This window comes from Monopterus albus, unplaced genomic scaffold (assembly GCF_001952655.1).
Source record: "Monopterus albus unplaced genomic scaffold, M_albus_1.0 scaffold517.1, whole genome shotgun sequence".
Taxonomy (NCBI): domain Eukaryota; kingdom Metazoa; phylum Chordata; class Actinopteri; order Synbranchiformes; family Synbranchidae; genus Monopterus; species Monopterus albus.
The window spans coordinates 33649-52591 of record NW_018128397.1 but is presented as its reverse complement, the minus strand read 5'-3'; the positions used below and the strand labels follow the sequence as shown (position 1 = coordinate 52591).

Here is an 18943-nt window from a genome sequence, read left to right as displayed (position 1 = left end):
AAATATTTTTTTTTCTTAACACAGGTAAAACTATCCCATCACTCCAAGGAAGCTAAAATGTAAAATGTTACATTCAATAACGAGCTGAACTAATCTAATGTGTCACAGAGGAAGTACTCTGAGGAAAGACGCCAAAATTAAACCATATCTCAAACACACAAATGGTGATGTTTTAATGCATGCATCAGTGTTTCCCTTTTAAGCATTTATTTCAATACAGTCTAAAACATTCAGTTTAACCCTTGTGTTCTGTTAAGGATCTTAAAGGTTAGCAATGCACCATTTTCGCATTCAATAAGCTGCTTAGCCCAGTGAAATTATTATTATTATTATCATTATTATTTTTCCACTAGTTAAATCCCACTTAGCAAGCTGTTCATTCATGGGTCTCAATTAGCATGCACATTGTTTCCATTTAACAAAGAATTACATGTGATTAAGATACCGTAGTAATCTATTGCTTAATGTCCATAAAAGGCAAAATAACGTTATTTATTGGTACTTATTCTGTTGACAACCTTTAAGGACATATTTAATTATATTTAATTAAAATTAAAGTTGAATTGCAGACACTAATTTATATAGATTCTGACTGGTTTCTCCCCATCATATATTTTTTTGTATTTCTCTCTGGTTTTAATAGTAAAATATAACATTTTGGAGCAAATATACAGAAAAGCAGTCCAAAACTGGAGGCCAGCATAGCAAATATCTCTACTGCTACAGTGAACTTCCCAGGAGAGCTGACATATGCTGGAATAAAAGCGATCCAGACTGCACAGAATATCAACATGCTGAAGGTGATAAACTTGGCTTCATTGAAATTATCAGGTAGCTTTCGAGCCGGAAAAGCCAGGATGAAGCATAGTGCAGCCAGGAGTCCTATATACCCCAGCACAGCCCAGAACCCTATAGTTGAACCCAAATCACACTCGAGAATAATCCTTTCAGTGGCATGAGCTGCATTTTTGTATGGGAATGGTGGAGCGAGATTTAACCACAGCAAGCAAACTAATGCCTGCAGTAAAGTACAGCTAAGAACACTTGTTCTCTGAAGCAGGTGAGAACACTGAGGAACTGTGTTTGCTGGCCTTCTAGCCTTAAAAGCAATCACCACTGCTGAGGTTTTAGCCAAAATACAGGACATGCACAAAGCAAAGGCAATACCAAAAGATGTGTGTCGCAGCATGCAGGACCACTTGGTGGGCTGGCCTAGGAAGGTCAGAGAACACAGGAAACACAGAGTCAAGGAGAAGAGCAGCAGGAAGCTCAGTTCAGAGTTACTGGCTTTGACAAGAGGTGTGTGACGAAATCGAAAGAAGACGCATGACACCACCAATGTTAAACTTGCACCAAATAATGAGAAAGAGGTGAGGAGGGCCCCCATGGTTTCTTCATAAGATAGGAACTCGATCACCTTTGGAACACACTGGCTGTGATCTTCATTTGGCCAGTACTCCAGTGGACACCGTGAACACTCTGCAGAATCTGAAAGGAAAACATGAAACACTGGAACAGGTTCAAGCTGCTAGTTCCATGACAGAGCTCATAAAACAATGTCTATACTTAATGAATTATACACAGGGTAGTTACTGGAAGTTGTAGATTTCATTCAAATATTACATAGTGATTGACATTTAGGAAGGTTTCTACTCACTACTGGAGTTGCTGATCTCACCAGCAGCACAGGCAACACAGGAGAAACAGCAGATGGGTTTACCTTTAATAACGGCCTGCCGGAAACCTGGCAGACAGCTCTCACTGCAGACAGACTGTGGCCTCTGGAACAACACCAGAACCCAACAGTCAGTTATCCCTGTTTCCTACCAGGTGCAGCTTTGTGATGTTGTGATTGTGACACGTTTAGTCCATCCTCCCCAAAGTGGCATAGCCCACCAAGAGTGAATAAAAGTGAAATGTGAAGCGGAGCATTTTGTCTGCCAAACCTTTTTGAACTTCCAGATTTTGTTTTTTTCCATGGATTTTTGTGCTTCTTATCATGGATAAGTATGATAATCATGTTTATTTATCTAGTAGTGTTTTAGCCTATTGTATTATTTTGTAACTTAACTGGATTCCCTATCATTCGTGTCTGACTTCCTGTTCGTTTCATCTGCTCTGTGCTACTTGATGCAGCATCCATCCACAACAGACTTGAAGTGTACTTTTAGCTAGGGGGCGTGCTGAGCTGGTCTGGGGACGCTTCTAAATTGTGGCCCTTCCTAGAGGGTAGAGTGTCAGTGGCCAGCTCTGGCTGCTGTGATGCTGCCATTTCGCACCATAGATGCTCCCAGTGGAAAAGAGGGGTTACAGTTTGTTACTTATGTAATCCAACTCAATCCATTTCATTTTTTTCTTAGCACTTAATAAGATATAAATAAATGTTCAGTTCTGGCTTTTTGTCAAAGTCAAGTTTTAAGCTTTAAACTTTACACATTAATGTGCATGCAAAATTGGCATGCCAGCAATTTTGATACCTTCCAGATCTCCATGTGACTGTCAGAACAATGCTGAATGGGCTTATATTTAATGATTGTTCAAGAAATAAAAGAATTATGTTTTATTCAGTTTCATGTGAGTTCAACTAAAGTTTATATCATATCACACCTTTTTCTTCATCCATCACAAAACAAAATGCAATTAGCATACTGTACACAAGATTTTACATACCTGCAGGGATTCAGCAGCCCATGTTATGTTTATTCCACTTATGGTAAGCTGCTTTCCATTTTGCTGTGAAGCATTGTAGCTACCTATACCCACAATTACAATATCTCCTGCTTCATTTCTCTGCCAGTTCACCAGCTCATAAACTGCTGCAGGGTCTCCATTTACATCAAAATATACTCTTTCTCCTGACTGAAGAGTGAAATTCACACCTTGGAGATGTTTTACAACCTACCAATAGAAAAAAGTGGCAAATTACTTAAAACATAGGGAATTATTTATTATGTGCAGTACATGAAGATATGACCTATTACCTGTTTTGACTCGAAGTGCTCTTTCCAGATACATGACTGATTTACCACTTCACCATTTTGCCCACAGTTTAACATGTTATGCATGGCATAAGCCACAGCATACACAGCCTTATACACATTGTTAGATATCCGTAGTTGTGACACATCTGTGAAAGGATTGTTAATTTCCTGCAGTCTCTCAGAGCCAGTGCACTGAGTCTCACCATGCAGACTGGATTGAAATTTGCAGCCAAATGTTGCTTCCCAGAACTCTCTCAGCAGATTATTCTGAGGATCCTGGGTTGGGTTAACTTGTAAAAGGAACTCTTGCAGGCCTGTGATCTTTGTCCTTCTAATACTGAAGCCCAGAGTCCCTGTCAGGATGCCAGAGTACCTTTTACTGGCAAAATAACCTGCTGTAACCCAGGATTCACTGCCCACCCACTGCAACCCAGTCAAATTCTGGTTCAGAACTTCCTCTAGAAGAATGTCCATTTCGCTCTGGGCAAGGAAGGCAACTAAAACTCTTGCGCTACCGGTACGGATCACTTGGACCACCCTGGCAATGTGCTCACTGGAGTCAGTCCTTGAGATAGCTTCTGAATATTCAATACAAACCCCCTCCTGGATTGCAGCTGCGATAAATGTTGCCATGCCACTATTCCCATAGTCATTGTCACTTCTAACTGTGCCAACCCATGTCCAGTCAAAGTGTTTTACCAGTTTTGCCAGGGCTCTGCTCTGGTAGTAGTCACTGGGTATGGTTCTGAAGAAAGAGGGGTACTCATTTCTGTTGCTCAGACAAGCACATGTGGCAAAGTGACTGATCTAATTTAAGGAGGTAAACAAAAATATATTAATGACATTTGAATGTTTGGAGAGTAATGTTTAAGAGAAAACACACGGGCAAAATGTAGTTTGGCTTCCCTAAGTTTTGCCCTTTTTAGGCATCAGCCTGCTAGGCAGTTGCCTAAGGTACAACCAGGGGCACCAAAGAGCAGGAAGAAGTATTTTGAAAATTATTTTTGATACTTAGTCTACTTTTATTAATCTGTTTCTGGTGTCCAATAAACTTCATACATTGTTTAAAAAAGAACATGCTGCTCACTAAAAAACCTGACACTGAGAAAAGACTCCAGGCAGACTGCAGGAGGGCTTTCTGCTGGGGGTTTACACGCTTAACATCGTTATCATGCTGACCGCTGCCTGTTCTGTGACCCTGCAGTTTGCTCATACAGGTGTGTAGGAATCCCAAGTAATAATTTACTTTCATCCAAACATCAAACTGAGTGTTAATTTGCCATCAACTCAACTCATGTAGTAGTCAGTCAGTGGGTTAATAAAAGAAAGGCTATAACTATAAACAATAATCTGATTCCTGAAACTAAAGCCATTGATGTCCTGTGCCAGGGAAATCCAGGCATGCTCATTATTTGTATTGGTTATAAGTCTAAATGGTTGCTCTTGGAACAACAGCTGTTAAAAACACCTCACTGCAGTCTGACCCACTGATCCACAAAATAGGTGGGAGCAGACAGTTGTTTGTCTGTTTTTGTGACATTTTGCAAGTAAACACATTTTGAGGTCCGTGAGTGTCTGTCTTCTGTCTAGATTTAAAAACAAGATAAACATTATTTAAATGTTTTAATTGTCATAAACTATTCTAAAAAAAAGATGATACACCTCAGTGCTGCTATACCTATAGGACACCAAAATATTCAGGACTGACCCTGTTTTGACTCATGTGTATGAAAGTGCATGTGTAGAAAGCCTGGCAACCTTAATCCCACACTTTAGTATTAATCACGCTCAGTGCTGAGGTCCGTCAGTGTCTGTCTAGATTTTAAATTAAAAACAAAACAAACAGCTTTAACAGTCGTAATTTTTTTTTTTATCAAAATGAGCATTGTAAAATCAGTCAAAAAGAAAAATAAATATAACTAAACTTTACCACCGGTATTTGGAAAATCCCTGAAACTTGTAGCATCACAATGGTTGAGGAGGACTCGGAGGCTCCTATGATGGCATGAACAGATGACTGGCTTGAGCAGGTTTTTCTCACAGTCCTTTCCTGTCCATTCATTAGACCCATTGCTGCATGTGTCGAAGGCAGCGTTGAACCACAGCTGTCAAAGATCTTATAACCAACTGAAATATTAGGCAATAAATAGCTGCTATTGTTGATCTCCTCAATGGCAAAAATCATTGTTTCGGCAAAACGAAGTTCCCTGAAATTTAACCTGAATGAATGAAGAACAGTTTTCACTAAAGTTTTCAGACTTTATGTAACTCTTTGTGTCTTTAAAAACCAAAAAAAATTAGATAGGAGACAACAAATAGTACCCGGAGCACATGAGAGGCTCTGGAGTATCTCTGAAGGCGAGTGGAGGCTTTGAAATTTGGCTGTGGATGGAGAATGTTCCTCCAATAGTGACATCTCCTTTCTTAGATAACAGTGGAAACTCCGGGCTTCCTAACATCTCACAGAGTGCAGTGTCTTCCTCTGCTCCAGAGGTCCCCATAAAACACACAAACAACAACATTCTATACACACAGTTATTCATCTTGTACAAAGAGGCACACACAAGCCTGTGCTCTGCACTGAGCTCCTCTGTCACTAGTCAAAACATGTGTCCTTAAAGGGGAGAGCTTTATACTGCTGCAGCTGACGATGAGTGAGGCAACCTTATCATATCATGCTGTGATGATGCTGACTGATATTCTGTTGTAAGAACATTTTGTTATAATTACCCTAAGTTGTGACAAGGGTGAAACCCAACATTTAAATATATTTAAGTTGCAAACTGAGAATATCAAAAACTCTATTTTTTTTCCCTTTGTAACAAACACGTTGTACCAAATCTGAACATCATAGATGCAGGTCCCTCGGGTCTGGGTCCATCATAGGCTCAGCAGGATGCTTTTATGTGCCAGACCTTCATTGTCAAAAATTACTTCATTAGATGTAGGCATAAACAGCTGGATTAAATTAGTCAAGCAGAGCTGAGCCTGACATGCCTGATCTGTAATATTCTAATCAAGCACTGTAAAGAAGATAAATACTTTTAATTGTATATTTATTTTTTATCTGGGGTGTAATGAACATTACCACTTTAATTCAAGCCTTGCAATGTTGGGGTGAAACCCTGGAAATTAAATTAGTAAATTATGTCTATTGCAACCCCAATTCCAAAAAAGTCAGGATGTTGTGTAAATTGTGAATAAAAAGTATATGAAACAATATGGAAATGGGATGCTTTGTGTTAAGGGTAGGTTAGGTCTGGAAAATGGTGCTGTTTATGATGGCATGGTCTGACACCCCCATCTTTGGGGCCAAATAATGGGTAGACATCATTTAACACGTATACTGAGCTTCCATATGAATGCGCTCCTATTCTTTGGGACATTTAATTGTGTAATATCAACTGGAGCTTCTTTTGTCATATTTCTCACGGGGACATTTAATTGTGTAATATCAACTGTTTCAGCTGTTCAACAGTTTGGGGCTTCTTTTGTCATATTTCTCACATCATAATGCACCAAATATTTTCAATGGATGACAGGCCAGTTTAGCACCCAGACTCTTTTGCTACAGAGCCATGCTGTTGGGGCGGAGTGTGGTTTGGTATTGTCTTACTGAAATAAACAAGGCCTTCACTGAAAAAGATGTTGTCTGGATGGCAGCACATCTTGTTCCAGAACCTATATATGCCATTCAATATTAATGAAGCCTTCACAGATGTGCAAGTTAATCATACCATGGGCACTAATGCACCCCCAAGCCATCACAGATGCTGGCTTCTGAACTGCATGCTGATAACAAGCTAGATGATCCCTCTCCTCTTTAGCTCCCCAAAAATTACAAATGTTAACTTGTCAGACCAGTGGACAGTTTTCCACCTAGCCCGTAGAAGGTGGTAGCATATATGGATCTTGTTTATATATGGTTATTTGCATGGTAGAGTTGTAAATTGCATTTGTGGATGCAGCGATGAGCCAGGTTCACCGACAATGCTTGTTCATAAGTGTTCCTTTTTACCATGCACTGATTTATAGAACAGAATCATATCTTTTAATGCAGTGTTGCCTGGGGTCCAGAAGATCATGGTCATTCAGTATTAGTTTTCAGCCTTGTCCCGTGTTTACAGAGATTTCTACTGATTCCCTGAATCTTTTAATGTTATTATTTACCATATATGATGAAAAATCCTCAATCTTTGTGATTTTACAATGAGAAACATTTGATTTATAGAACAAAATCATATCTGTTTTAATGCAGTGTTGCCTGGGGTCCAGAAGATCACGGTCATTCGGTATTAGTTTTCAGCCTTGTCCCTTGTTTACAGAGATTTCTACTGATTCCCTGAATCTTTTAATGTTATTATTTACCATATATGATGAAAAATCCTCAATCTTTGTGATTTTACAATGAGAAACATTATTCTTAAGTTGTTGAGCTATTTGCCAAACAGAGTGATGAACCTCACCCCATCGCTTCTCCTTAATGTTCTTTGGGATTCTCTTCTCTATTTTTAAACTCAGTCATCACCACCAAGTTTTTTTTTGTTTATTTGTATTTTAGCATTACACAACTCTCAACTTTTTTGGAAAGTGCTGCTGGCATCAAATTCAGAATAAGCTTATTTAAATCAAATATATTAATTTGAACATTAGATATATTTGTGCTCTTACCAAATGAATAACTGGTAAAAACTGAAAAAAATTATTTGAAAACCACCTTTTATTTACAAGTTACAGAGTGTCCCAACTTTTTTGGAATTGGGGTTCTATAAGACATATTATGCTTGCTTATGACTTGTAGTGATTTGTCATTTGTTCCATCCCTGGACCACTAATGTGACTTTGTGCAAGGCCTTTAACTCCCAACCTACTTTAGTGGTGCTATGCAGCGGCCTGGCTGGACAGGTTTCAGATGTGATTGTGCACATGTAAGTAGCTTTCACATTAGGCAATGGGTAAATCCCAGTTCCCTCAAATGATCATTCCTTGATCCTTGTTTGATGCTCAAAGATGTCCCAGTCCACCAACCTATTCCTGTTCTGAGGAGTGAGGATCAATTCGTCTTTCCTTGCTATTTTTATTCTTTTCCTCATATTTTACATGGGTGTAGCTCAAATGCAAGGAAAAGACACAGGTGAGGGAAATGTGGATTAATTAAGGGAATTGGGATTTACCTAGTGAATCTATACTGTACAAACCCTTATTTTGCTTTTAAAAAATGAATTGGCAGGATAGATTTTACATATTTTTTAAATTATTCATATGAAATAAAACAAAGGTGCAATCCTCAATTTAAGACCACGACCATTGTCTCCCTTCCCAAGAAGAGCCCGGTCACCTGCCTGAACGACTACAGGCCAGTAGCTCTCACCCCAATCATTATGAAGTATTTTGAGAGAGTGGTGCTGGCCCATATCCAGAGTAGTATATCGGACACCCTGGACCCCCTGCAGTATGCCTACCGGCCCAACAGGGCCACCTCAGACGCTATCGTGGCTGCCCTCCACTATTCCCTTTCTCACCTGGAAAATGGAGACTCTTACATCAGGATACTCTTCATTGACTACAGCTCCACCTTCCTTTGGCAATGTCTGTATTACCAGAGGTACCAAAGATTGTAACCTAAAGAGAGAACATGAATGATAGGTTGGATAAGGGATTTGTTTGGCCATGCAAAATAGAACTGGCTATTGGAACCTAGCCATCAACAAATGCTATGTTCAAGTCATGTCAAAAATTAAGCCAAGCCACAAGTTATAAAAAAATACACTATCCTTTTCTTTAAATTGTTATTTAAATTTATTCTGATCATGTTTTCCCCATTAGATGTTTCTTTGTGTTCAGTTCAGGTTTGAGTACAATAATAAAGCATTTCGGCGCAAAGATACAGAAAAGTATCCCATAACTTGAAGCCAGAATAGCAAATATCTCCACAGCCACAGTAAACTTCCCAGGAGAGCTGACATAGGCTGGAATAAAAGTGATCCAGACTGCACAGAATATCAGCATGCTGAAGGTGATCAATTTAGCCTCATTAAAGTTATCAGGCAGCTTTCGACCCAGAAAAGCAAGTACAAAACAGAGGATGGCTAGTAGTCCAATGTATCCTAACACAGCCCAGAACCCCACAGCTGATCCCAGAGCACACTCAAGAATAATCTTCTCCTTATAATGGTTCATATTTTTGAAAGGAAAAGGAGGAGAAATAGTTAACCAGAGGATACATATAACAACCTGGATGAGAGTGAAAGCCAGAACACTGAGTCTCTGCTGTGCAGGCCCAAACCATTTCATCACATTACTGCCTGGAAGTGTAGCCCTGAAGACCATTAACACCACTATAGTTTTCCCCAGAATACAAGCAATACAGAGGACAAAGGTGATGCCGAATGCTGTGTGTCGCAGCATGCAGGACCACTCAGAGGGCCGGCCGATGAAGGTCAGAGAACACAGGAAACACAGAGTCAAGGAGAAGAGCAGCAGGAAGCTCAGCTCAGAGTTGTTGGCCCTGACTAAGGGAGTGTCCTTATTGATCAGGAATAGAGTGGCCACAATTAAGGTGAGGAGCACACCAAACAAAGTGAAAAACACAAATATTATTCCCATAGCCTCAGTGAAGAAGAGGAACTCTACGTTTTTTGCAATGCATGCATCTCTGTTTTGGTTGGGCCAGTACTCTTCTGGACATTTTTTGCATCCATTAGAATCTGTAATCAAAAATTGTTTTAATATTATTGTAATTTAATCTGTTACATCATGAAAATGTAAATAAGAATATGTACCATGGCAAATTTTAACACAATGCACATAGTGTGGCAAACAAAGAATGTGCGCATATTGCCATATTTCAGGTGTCTAGTACTTGTGGTGTTGCTGATTTTTCCTTCTGCACATGGTACACAGTCATAGCAGCAGACAGGTTTTCCTTTTTGAAGGACTTTATGAGTTCCTGGATGACAGCTCTCACTGCACACTGACACAGGCACCTACAAATAAAAGAAACAGACAAATGTTAACTCATTTAAAACAATCATTTAAGGGTGATGAATATTAAACTATATGGGTAAGACAAATCATAGCCTTATATTTTACTGCTGATCAAGTTATTTACCTCTCTGTTTCCTCCAGGCCACATTATGGCTTCAGCATTAAGAACAAACCTCTGTCCTGGAGGCAGGGAGGCATCATAGTACCCAACAGGTTTAAACTGGACTGAACCATGTGATCCACGTTGCCAGTTTACCACCTCATACCGAGCTACAGCAGATCCAGTGCTATCAAACCACACCTGTTCCCCATTCTTAATAGTAAAATTCACCTGCTTCAGAGACTCTACTACCTACAAAGCAGTAAGACAACACAGTGTATTGTGATGTATTGATTTACAAAACTAAAAAATAAAAAGTTAAGTCATTAGGTGATTTTACCTGCCAGGGTATAACCTTCACTGTTTTGTCACACCCCTCACTGTTTGAACATTTTAGGATGCTGTGCAGAGAATGAGCCACAGCATAGATTGCTTTGTAGATGTTACTGGAATATCTCAGCTCTGACACATCATCATCATATTCTTTTAATTCACTTACATCCTGGTTTTCTTTGCAAGCTGCCATTTCTGGCATGCTGTCCCCATTTGTGTCCCTGCACTGAAACTCTGTCTCCCAGAAATCTTTGATTAAAAAATTGTCCAGGCCACTGATATTGGCCTTTTGCACAGCAAAGCCTAGTGAACCTCCCAGCACACTAAAGCTGGTGGGGGTCACAAGGCTATCAGCAGTGATCCAGGCCTCCACACCAATGAACTGTCGTCCAGTTATGTTGTTCAGGCTCAATTGCTCTAAAAGGTTGTTCATTTCTACTTGAGCCAGAAAACCAACAATGACCCGGGCAGTGCTCTTTCTGATCACTTCTACCACTTTAATGAGTTTTTCTGGTTCTGCTCTGTGAAATTTCTCTGTATACTCCACATACACTCCTTCCTCTTGGGCTGCAGTGAGGAAGATGGCCATGCCATTGTTACCATAGTCACTGTCACTGTTGACTGCCCCAACCCAGGTCCAGCCAAAGTGCTTGACCAGCTGGGCGAGAGCACGACTTTGGTAGAGGTCGCTGGCAATTGTTCGAAAGAAAGAGGGATATTCCTTCCTGCTACTCAAACACTCACAAGTAGCTGAATGACTTATCTGATAATAAACAGAGTGAAACAGAATAAGGAGAGTTTGTACATGATATACAAATTGATACACACAAACATGTCTCTTATGGCAGCGCATATGCACGCAGCGGCCTGGGGCCCCTTGGCTCCAAACAAAATTTTGTTGTATGTGTCACAATGTTACAATGACAATAAAATAAAGTGTCTTCTTCTTTTACCACTGGTATATTGAATGGTCCAGTAGTGTGTGCCAGAACAATGGTTGAGGAAGATTCGGACTCCCCTATAACAACGTGTACAGCCGACTGACCAGAACAGCTCTTTCCCACAGCCCAGTCATCACTGTTCATCAGGGCCATCACCACACGCACTGATGATAATGTTGAACCACAGTTGTCATAAATACGGTATCCAATAGAAACATTGGGAAGAAGAAAGTCATTCTTGTTTATTTCTTCAATTGCAAAGATCATGGCCTGAGCAAATCGAAACTCCCTGAGGTTGACACTTGAGACAAAAGAACAGAACACGATCTTGCATTCAATGAGAAAAACCTCAGGAGAAGGAATTTTATACAATGCTCAAAATTACCCATAACATGTGAGACGTGTTGGTTTCTCTGTAAAGGAAAGTGGAGGCTGTTTGATATTGCTGTGGATGGAAAAGGCTCCCCCAATCATTACATCTCCATCTTTAGACAGCAGAGGGAACTCTGGCCTTCCCAGTATCTGGCAGACAGGACCATCCACCTCCACTGCTCCAAGTGCCAACAGGAGCCGCATGAAAAGCAGCCCTGTTATCATTGGTGACATTTTTGCTGGTCAAGGTCAAAGCACACTTAAAGTGGATGCAACTTTTTATAATGTTAGCTGATGACAAGGCTTACTATCCTCTAAGTAACCAATCAGAGATGAGGACAGGACAGAAGAGTCCTAACTGGGCCTTGCCATGAAATGATTGTATATGTAAAGTACATGACACTCAACAAAAGTCAAAAAAGGAGGTTGAGGTGTTTATACTGTAACTAAAATAAAAATCCAAAGCACAATAAGAGTGTGATGATTTGAACTAAATAAAATGAAACATCCCAGCGACCATGTTTTTGTACTTCATATTATTGTATGAAGCAATTACATCGCAGCAAATACAGTTACTAGTTAGGTTGTGTTTTATGTTCATTCTACACAAAACTTATAAAAAATAAACTGTATAACAAACAAAAATAGGAAAAATAATAGTTTCACAGTAAGCAACTGCAAAATGAAAATACATGCCAATACATCAATATCAGTAATCCACTGTAGTTTACATTACAGCAGTCTCTGTGCCAGCAGGTTATTACAACCAAGTTATATGTTGATCTTTAGCGACCTCTAGCAAGCATAGGAAATTATGACAGCTTCCATTTCCATGATGCTGGCAGTTGCAGGTATCCAGAGACTGTTTTGTTAATTTTATTAAAGATATTTATTTAGAATATTAGGAGTAAGGTCCATGAAAGTAATAAAAACTTGAAGCAGAAAAGATGCCTAAGCATTGATAAATAGAAAGAATTAGTTGAGCAGAATAAAAACATGGAGAAAAAGACTTATAGAATTTTAGGTGTTATTGAAATTGCTTTGAAATAAGGTGGAAAATGGCTATAAACAGTGAAAACATAGAAGTAATGGATTTATAAATTTGTACAGGTAAACATTTTTGTTGTTGTTCTTTCCTTTTTTTTTAAGATTTACACTATGTCATTTTTAATGTTTACTTAGCACCATTGTACATAAAACACTTCAAACATTATCATAAATGAGTTATGAACCCATAATGGCAATTGTTAATAAAGTAACAATAACTTAACAGAAAATGTTAAAGAAAATAATGACCACATGGTCATATAGGTTGGAGTACTTCAACTATGGATATTGAATTTCAATAAAATTGTAAACCCAAGACTTTCACTTTTAACAGAGCATATTTATAGAGGCATTTCAACTTGTAATTAGGTAAGGGATTTGTGATTCCATTAACTATAATTTACTGCTTAAGTCTTAAAATGCAGTGAAAAGGGGAGAGTCTTTAAAGCTTATGTAAAAAAAGACATGAAAAACATGAAAACAGGTGTACAGGGTCCATCCTGTTTATTTTTATTCAGCAAATAGTCACTTTTTTAACTACATTGTTTTTTTACATCAGTTTGTGTATGTGAACAGGTGCTAGGGCCTGCTGTGTGTGTGTGTGTTGTGCTCTACCCAGCAACCCAGGCCCTGTGTTAATTCTACACATATTGTTAATGGGAATGTTTAGCTTCTACTTTTTTGGAAAATGTAAATAACAACAACAACAATAATAATAATTATCAGTAAATTTCAAAATTAAATAATATAACAGAAGAAAGTTCTTCAGGCCCTTTTAGGCAAAGCAGGGACTGATGATGTATTAAAAGCCTTTATTTAGTCAGGCATATTAGTTAAACAGTTTTGATCTTACTTAGATTTGAAATGAAAATAATTCAAGTTTTGAATTGTGACTGTTTGTTGGACAACAATTTTTGAATGCATTCCCTTATTTCTTGTTGCGATGAATATAGAATGCTGTAGGGATGCCTTTTTTTAATAGGCCAACCCGGAAGTTAGCATCACCTGGTTCCCTTGACAAAAAGCCAGCTGGATGTTTTGATAGGCTTTTGTATTATTAAGCTCTCTGACAAACAATAGTTTATAACACTTACATGTTTTGTTCAGCAAGATAATCTTAACAAGTGAACACTACTTTTATTATTTTTTAACCCAAATATGATCACCAGCAGTAAAAAGCTATCATTAGGCCATAAACAAACTACGCTACAGATCCATGACTTCAGCGTCATCACCACAGCTTCCAACTTGTAATTTGATTTATAGCGTTTACCTCTTCAACAAAATCCTTTCCTCTTAGCATGACTTGCTCTAGCTAGGATCATGACTGTGTGCGAGTTTAAAAATAATGAGGCTGCAAAGGCAGAATAGTGAGTAGATAACAAGGTGATGTTTAATATCCCAGACACATCATCTCATAAATGAGTGTTTTAAGACATAAAAACATTACAAATAACAAGTGGTGGATTTACTGACACATTTTATTGTATAGAACAAAATGTGAAGATGTATTGGCCTTGTTTTAACCACAGACCTTATTTTAGGCGTCTAACCAAAAACCCATTGACTTCAGGGCGAGGGATCTCAGTTCCACATTTTAGGACTCAGTACTACAGCACTCTATTTGTATTGTATCTATATATTATTAAGACACCGTTTTATACTGTATATAAATAATATTTAATGCAGTGTTTCCCCACTGTTCCCCCACTCCAGTTAGGCCTATTTAAAAATCGTGTTGATTAAACAGATACAACAAGGGAGGATGATTATAAACTTCTCCAAATATGATGCTCTTTTGTGCAGTCTGTTCTTGACATACTGTGTGATTTTAATGGCTTTAGTTTATACCATTTATTATTGACACCTTTCATTCATAGTGCACTTTTAGTGCAGTCAGTAAATGGACGTGAGATATTTAATTCTATCACAAACATCAACACATACTGATTAGACGAGTTGAATTTATTAATGTAAGCTGATTTTCTTTTATTTTGTCAGTTTGTTCTTTTTTAAAAATATATAGTTGTACTGGCCATTAAGACTGTGGAAGCAACATAAACTATTTGTGAAAAAATATGTTTGTGTCTTTACACATCATCATCCACATACATCAATTAGTGTTAAATGATTATGGCAAGTTTCTCTTGTTTTGCTGTATGTGTCACATCACTGTTAGGAAATTCTGTAATTGGATAAGGGAATTAATTTTTTACTTTTGACAACTGATCAAAATAAACAATTCATCACACCTGATTAACAATGCATCAAACCGTGTGATTTTTAATTTGGTGTTATTGTTATCTTTCAGTCAAAGGGGTGATTAATAATGAAGTGACTGGCCTCTTAGGTCCTTTTTAATTAAAAATAAATTGTTGTTTGTGTGTTTGCAGGGATACAAGTTAGTTTAAGAAACATTTTGAGCTCTCTGGAGGCTTTGCCTTTTGGGAGCTGATTTAATAGGAACACATGGTGATGTGCAGGTGCCTCAGGCTTGATGATGACTTGCACCTCAAGCTTTTCCCACTCACAATTATTCTAATGAACTAGGAAACTCCCTCTAGAGTGTCTCCTTCACACCTGTTTCCTCAGCTTACACTAGAAACTCTAGGGCTGTTGCATCACAGGGCCCCTTAAGATCTCTAATGAAAAACATGAGGCCTTCGTTAACACTGTGCCCTGGGGGCAGAACTGTGTCACCATGATGTTGCCTTTTGAGCTTAGTAAACTTGAGTGAGAAACAAAGACACAACATTTAAGTTTACTTTTGTTCCTTTTCTTTTTAAAATCTGAATCTGAATACAATGTGCTGAACGGTAGACATAACACAGTTAGATGTCATGTTAGATCAGTTTCTCAAATACAGTGCAGGTTTGGCAGTAACCTCTCAGTGAATAACAGTGATCACAAAAAGTGATTTGTATAAGATCATTTTACTGCATTACACTTCCTTTCTAAAAAAAAAAAATAAATTGCATTGCATTTCGAAGACTAACAACTGTACATACAGGCATGACCAACTTCCACCGAGTGGGTCAGCACGAAGCACTTTCAACTCACAACCAGAACATCAAACCAAGAGCTAAGAAGAAAAAAGGCCGCAATCTTGTGGCCTTGGTGTTTGACTGTTTCCACTGTTGTATCCTGTTTTGCCCTGTGCATTAACATATTAATCATGATATACCTTTCCCTCTACGTGACATGGCCAAAATACTGCTGTTCTGTTACACCACTATAAAAATGCTGATCGTCTCTGCTGGGAAGACTGACCACTGGTTTTCACTTAGCTGAGGGGATTTTATCCCAACCAAAGCATTAGAGTTGAAGTGCACTGATGCTGGGCAATATGGCTGCAGTTCATGTCAGGGCTCTTTGCAGGCCAGACAAGGGCCTTTATTAGGAGGAAACTCAATTACATATAGTACAAATGAAAATGTGCATAACCCTCCAGGACTCACCTATAGGTCAGTTGTGACAACTTACCACTCTAATGGCAAAATTGCACCACTGTGTGCTGAGACTGACACTGTGTGCAAACTATTATTCAAGTGAAAAGTCAGAATACATAGACAAAAGTAATGGGTGCATAGTTGAAAAGTCCAGTGTCTGACACCCTTAGTGGTGGTATGACTGAAAACTTGACCAAACCTAATGGAAAAATGAATAAAACCTAATATAAAGGCTTTAGAATATGTGAATATCTGCCACAATGTAATTCAAATAATAAAGTACACACACAGACACACACACACACACTTGCCTCTGCAGTGTAGACTACTGTGTGGTGCTTACCATACCATGGGCAATGTTGCCATCTGCTGGCAATATTGTGCAATTACAGGAAAAACGGTGGCAATGATAAAGATGATGCTGGTACTGATTGTGATCATGATGAGTGACATTATTATCATCATTATAAAAACTGTTTATAAAGAGCACAAATAAAATAAAGATGAAGATATGTCAAAGAATGATCAAAATAATAAAAGATAATAGGACAAGACACACATGTTTCTGATATAGTTCTATATCAGTTTTAAAGCCTAACCAGAAGTAATAATGAGAGAGTAAGTTTGGGTTGATGTGATGTCCCCAGTTAAAACCAGAAGTGAACTTTGTTGTTCTACTGTCATATGGGAAAGGTTCTGCTGAAGAATAAACAGTATTTGGTGGAAAGCAGGTGAACACCATGTTGGAATGCTGACTGAAACTCAGCTCTAGCAGCATCTGAAAGGCCTTTGGAGGTCTGAGTTCTTTTTCACTCAGTATAGTTTATCCTAAGTTGGGAAGGTATGATATGATAGAAGCTGATCTAAATCTATACTTGGACTTTTTATGTCATCTATGAGGTACCACACAGTAGAATCTGCTCAGAATCATCAAACATGTTCTTTAATTCAATCGATGTGCTTAGAATGAAGGTTCTCCCAAATGAAATGTGCATAAAACACGGGCCACTGTGTGCTAGTTTGTTCTGTGTATAGCCTTACAACTGCTTCAGGAATCAAAAGATGACACCATGGAGCCTTTAGAAATACAGAGAAACATCATTTAATGTGAAGTACCACTGCAAACTCCCATAAAACTGAAATCCTTTGTTTGCCAAAGCCCGGCTGAACCATCAGGATTTGGGTAAGGTCATATTTTGTGATGACTCTTTTTCACTCTGCCCAACACCTGCCTGTCTAATGTTTACAGTGCATGGACACTTAAAGAGGCCCACAAGCCTGAGTGTCTCTCACCAAATATGACATTTGTCAGAGGATTGCTGATGATTTGGGGTTGTTTTCACAAGGTCCTAACCAGAGTGATTTGTCTTTGTGAGGGATGCATGAATATAACAACACATAAAAGGGGTTTGTTGTCAAAATCTGTGCAGGTCACACTTTCCAACTCGATGGCCTGGCCTTACGGCAGGATCAGCCCACATGCAAACCTCACTGAAATTTAATGTTATGTGTCAAACATTAGAGTCAGGTCATTTGAATTCTTGGGCCATAGATGTGACAAAGTCACAGGCCGAACGCCATTAAAGTTGTAATAAAGAATCAAGGTTAATTCACCCTTGCTAAGCTTATAAATGGTAAATGTTTATATAATTTACTTTCTTGATATAGGTTTATATTTATTTAAAATGTTGTGTCATTATTACAACTTAAGACACATATTACATTTTATTCATTACATGTTATGTCACATTAGGTCACCTTTCTTTGACTTACACTTACAATAAAGGAGTGTGTCATTTCAAAAGTGATGTAATGTCACTCTCCCAAAAATAATTTGAAACTCTGGAGGTTTCTTTGTTTTTCACTGAGAAAAGCCCTTTGAGTTTTAAGTAAACACCTTGTTATTGCATTGACAATCACTTTATCATGTGTAAAGACAAAAGGATCCAACTGAGAAACCCCAGTGGAAGTGTTTGTCAGTGTCTGTTAAACAGGCTTTGACATGCCAGAGCTGTCACATGTAGCCTAAAAGATTCTCTATCATATCAAACTAATTAATGTAGTGGGTATTGAATAACAATTTGCTTGTATTCTTGCTAATTAATGTGGGCAGCTTGTTTTGAAAAAGGAGAGATCAGCTTTCATTAAAACTCAAAATTGATTAATTTCCTCCACAGCACCTGCTGAGCTCCTGTTTCATAGCCGTGGGCTCGGGTGTCATCAGGCTTGTCAGAAACACTTGCTTGTCTTCGCTTGCCCCGCTGGCCCCTTGTTCTTCTCTCAAGCCCTTTGGGTAAAAGGTACATTGGCAGGTTTGGCATGATGTTATGATGCAACCTCTCTTTCACAACATTTACAATAACAAGTTTAAGTGCTTCCCAAGTGGGTGTTATGCTGGGTGCAGTTGTTAATGACTGGATTAAAACAACATAAAATTAAATTAAATTTTAAAAAACAATTAATGCTCATGCATGTTTTTTTCCCTGATGTTCACAAACAAATTATCCTCCCCAAACATAACACTCTCCATATGGTGCATGTCATTAAAATTAAAAAAACAATTAATGCCCATACATGTTTTTTTCCCTGATGTTCACAAACAAATTATCCATCCCACACACACACACACATATCTACTCTCCATATGGTGCATGTCATTATTCGTGACTGCTTAAAGTTAGGAAAAACAATGAATGCTCACAGATGTTTTTTTTCCTGATGTATGAGTTCACA

General features: G+C 38.4%; 2 protein-coding genes across 2 annotated transcripts; both read right to left on the bottom strand.

Moving 5' to 3' along the window:
- Positions 1 to 577: 577 nt before the first annotated feature.
- On the bottom strand, positions 578 to 5458 carry olfch1 (olfactory receptor C family, h1). The gene is made up of 6 exons (XM_020588250.1): positions 5304 to 5458; positions 4912 to 5200; positions 2982 to 3788; positions 2671 to 2898; positions 1658 to 1781; positions 578 to 1488 (listed from the first exon to the last, which is right to left on the bottom strand). Exons 1-6 carry the CDS (start codon positions 5438 to 5440, stop codon positions 578 to 580), a joined length of 2496 nt encoding a protein of 831 aa, XP_020443906.1. The 5' UTR covers positions 5441 to 5458.
- A 3331-nt stretch (positions 5459 to 8789) lies between these two features.
- On the bottom strand, positions 8790 to 11948 carry LOC109952923 (extracellular calcium-sensing receptor-like). The gene is made up of 6 exons (XM_020588249.1): positions 11728 to 11948; positions 11355 to 11643; positions 10409 to 11164; positions 10093 to 10320; positions 9844 to 9967; positions 8790 to 9688 (listed from the first exon to the last, which is right to left on the bottom strand). The coding sequence occupies exons 1-6, from the start codon at positions 11946 to 11948 to the stop codon at positions 8790 to 8792; spliced, it is 2517 nt and encodes an 838-aa protein (XP_020443905.1).
- Between the last annotated feature and the right edge of the window lie 6995 nt (positions 11949 to 18943).

Excerpts from the sequence above, each read along its gene's own strand:
- olfch1 (XM_020588250.1), bottom strand. The coding sequence starts at position 5,440 with ATGTTAGGAAGCCCGGAGTTTCCACTGTTATCTAAGAAAGGAGATGTC. Across the intron at positions 3,789-4,911 it reads GGATTTTCCAAATACCGGTG|ATCAGTCACTTTGCCACATG; the intron begins GTAAAGTTTAGT and ends TCCTTAAATTAG. Across the intron at positions 1,489-1,657 it reads TGAGATCAGCAACTCCAGTA|ATTCTGCAGAGTGTTCACGG; the intron begins GTGAGTAGAAAC and ends TTTTCCTTTCAG.
- LOC109952923 (XM_020588249.1), bottom strand. The coding sequence starts at position 11,948 with ATGTCACCAATGATAACAGGGCTGCTTTTCATGCGGCTCCTGTTGGCA. Across the intron at positions 11,644-11,727 it reads ACACGTCTCACATGTTATGG|TGTCAACCTCAGGGAGTTTC; the intron begins GTAATTTTGAGC and ends TTTTGTCTCAAG. Across the intron at positions 9,689-9,843 it reads AAAAATCAGCAACACCACAA|ATTCTAATGGATGCAAAAAA; the intron begins GTACTAGACACC and ends TTTTGATTACAG.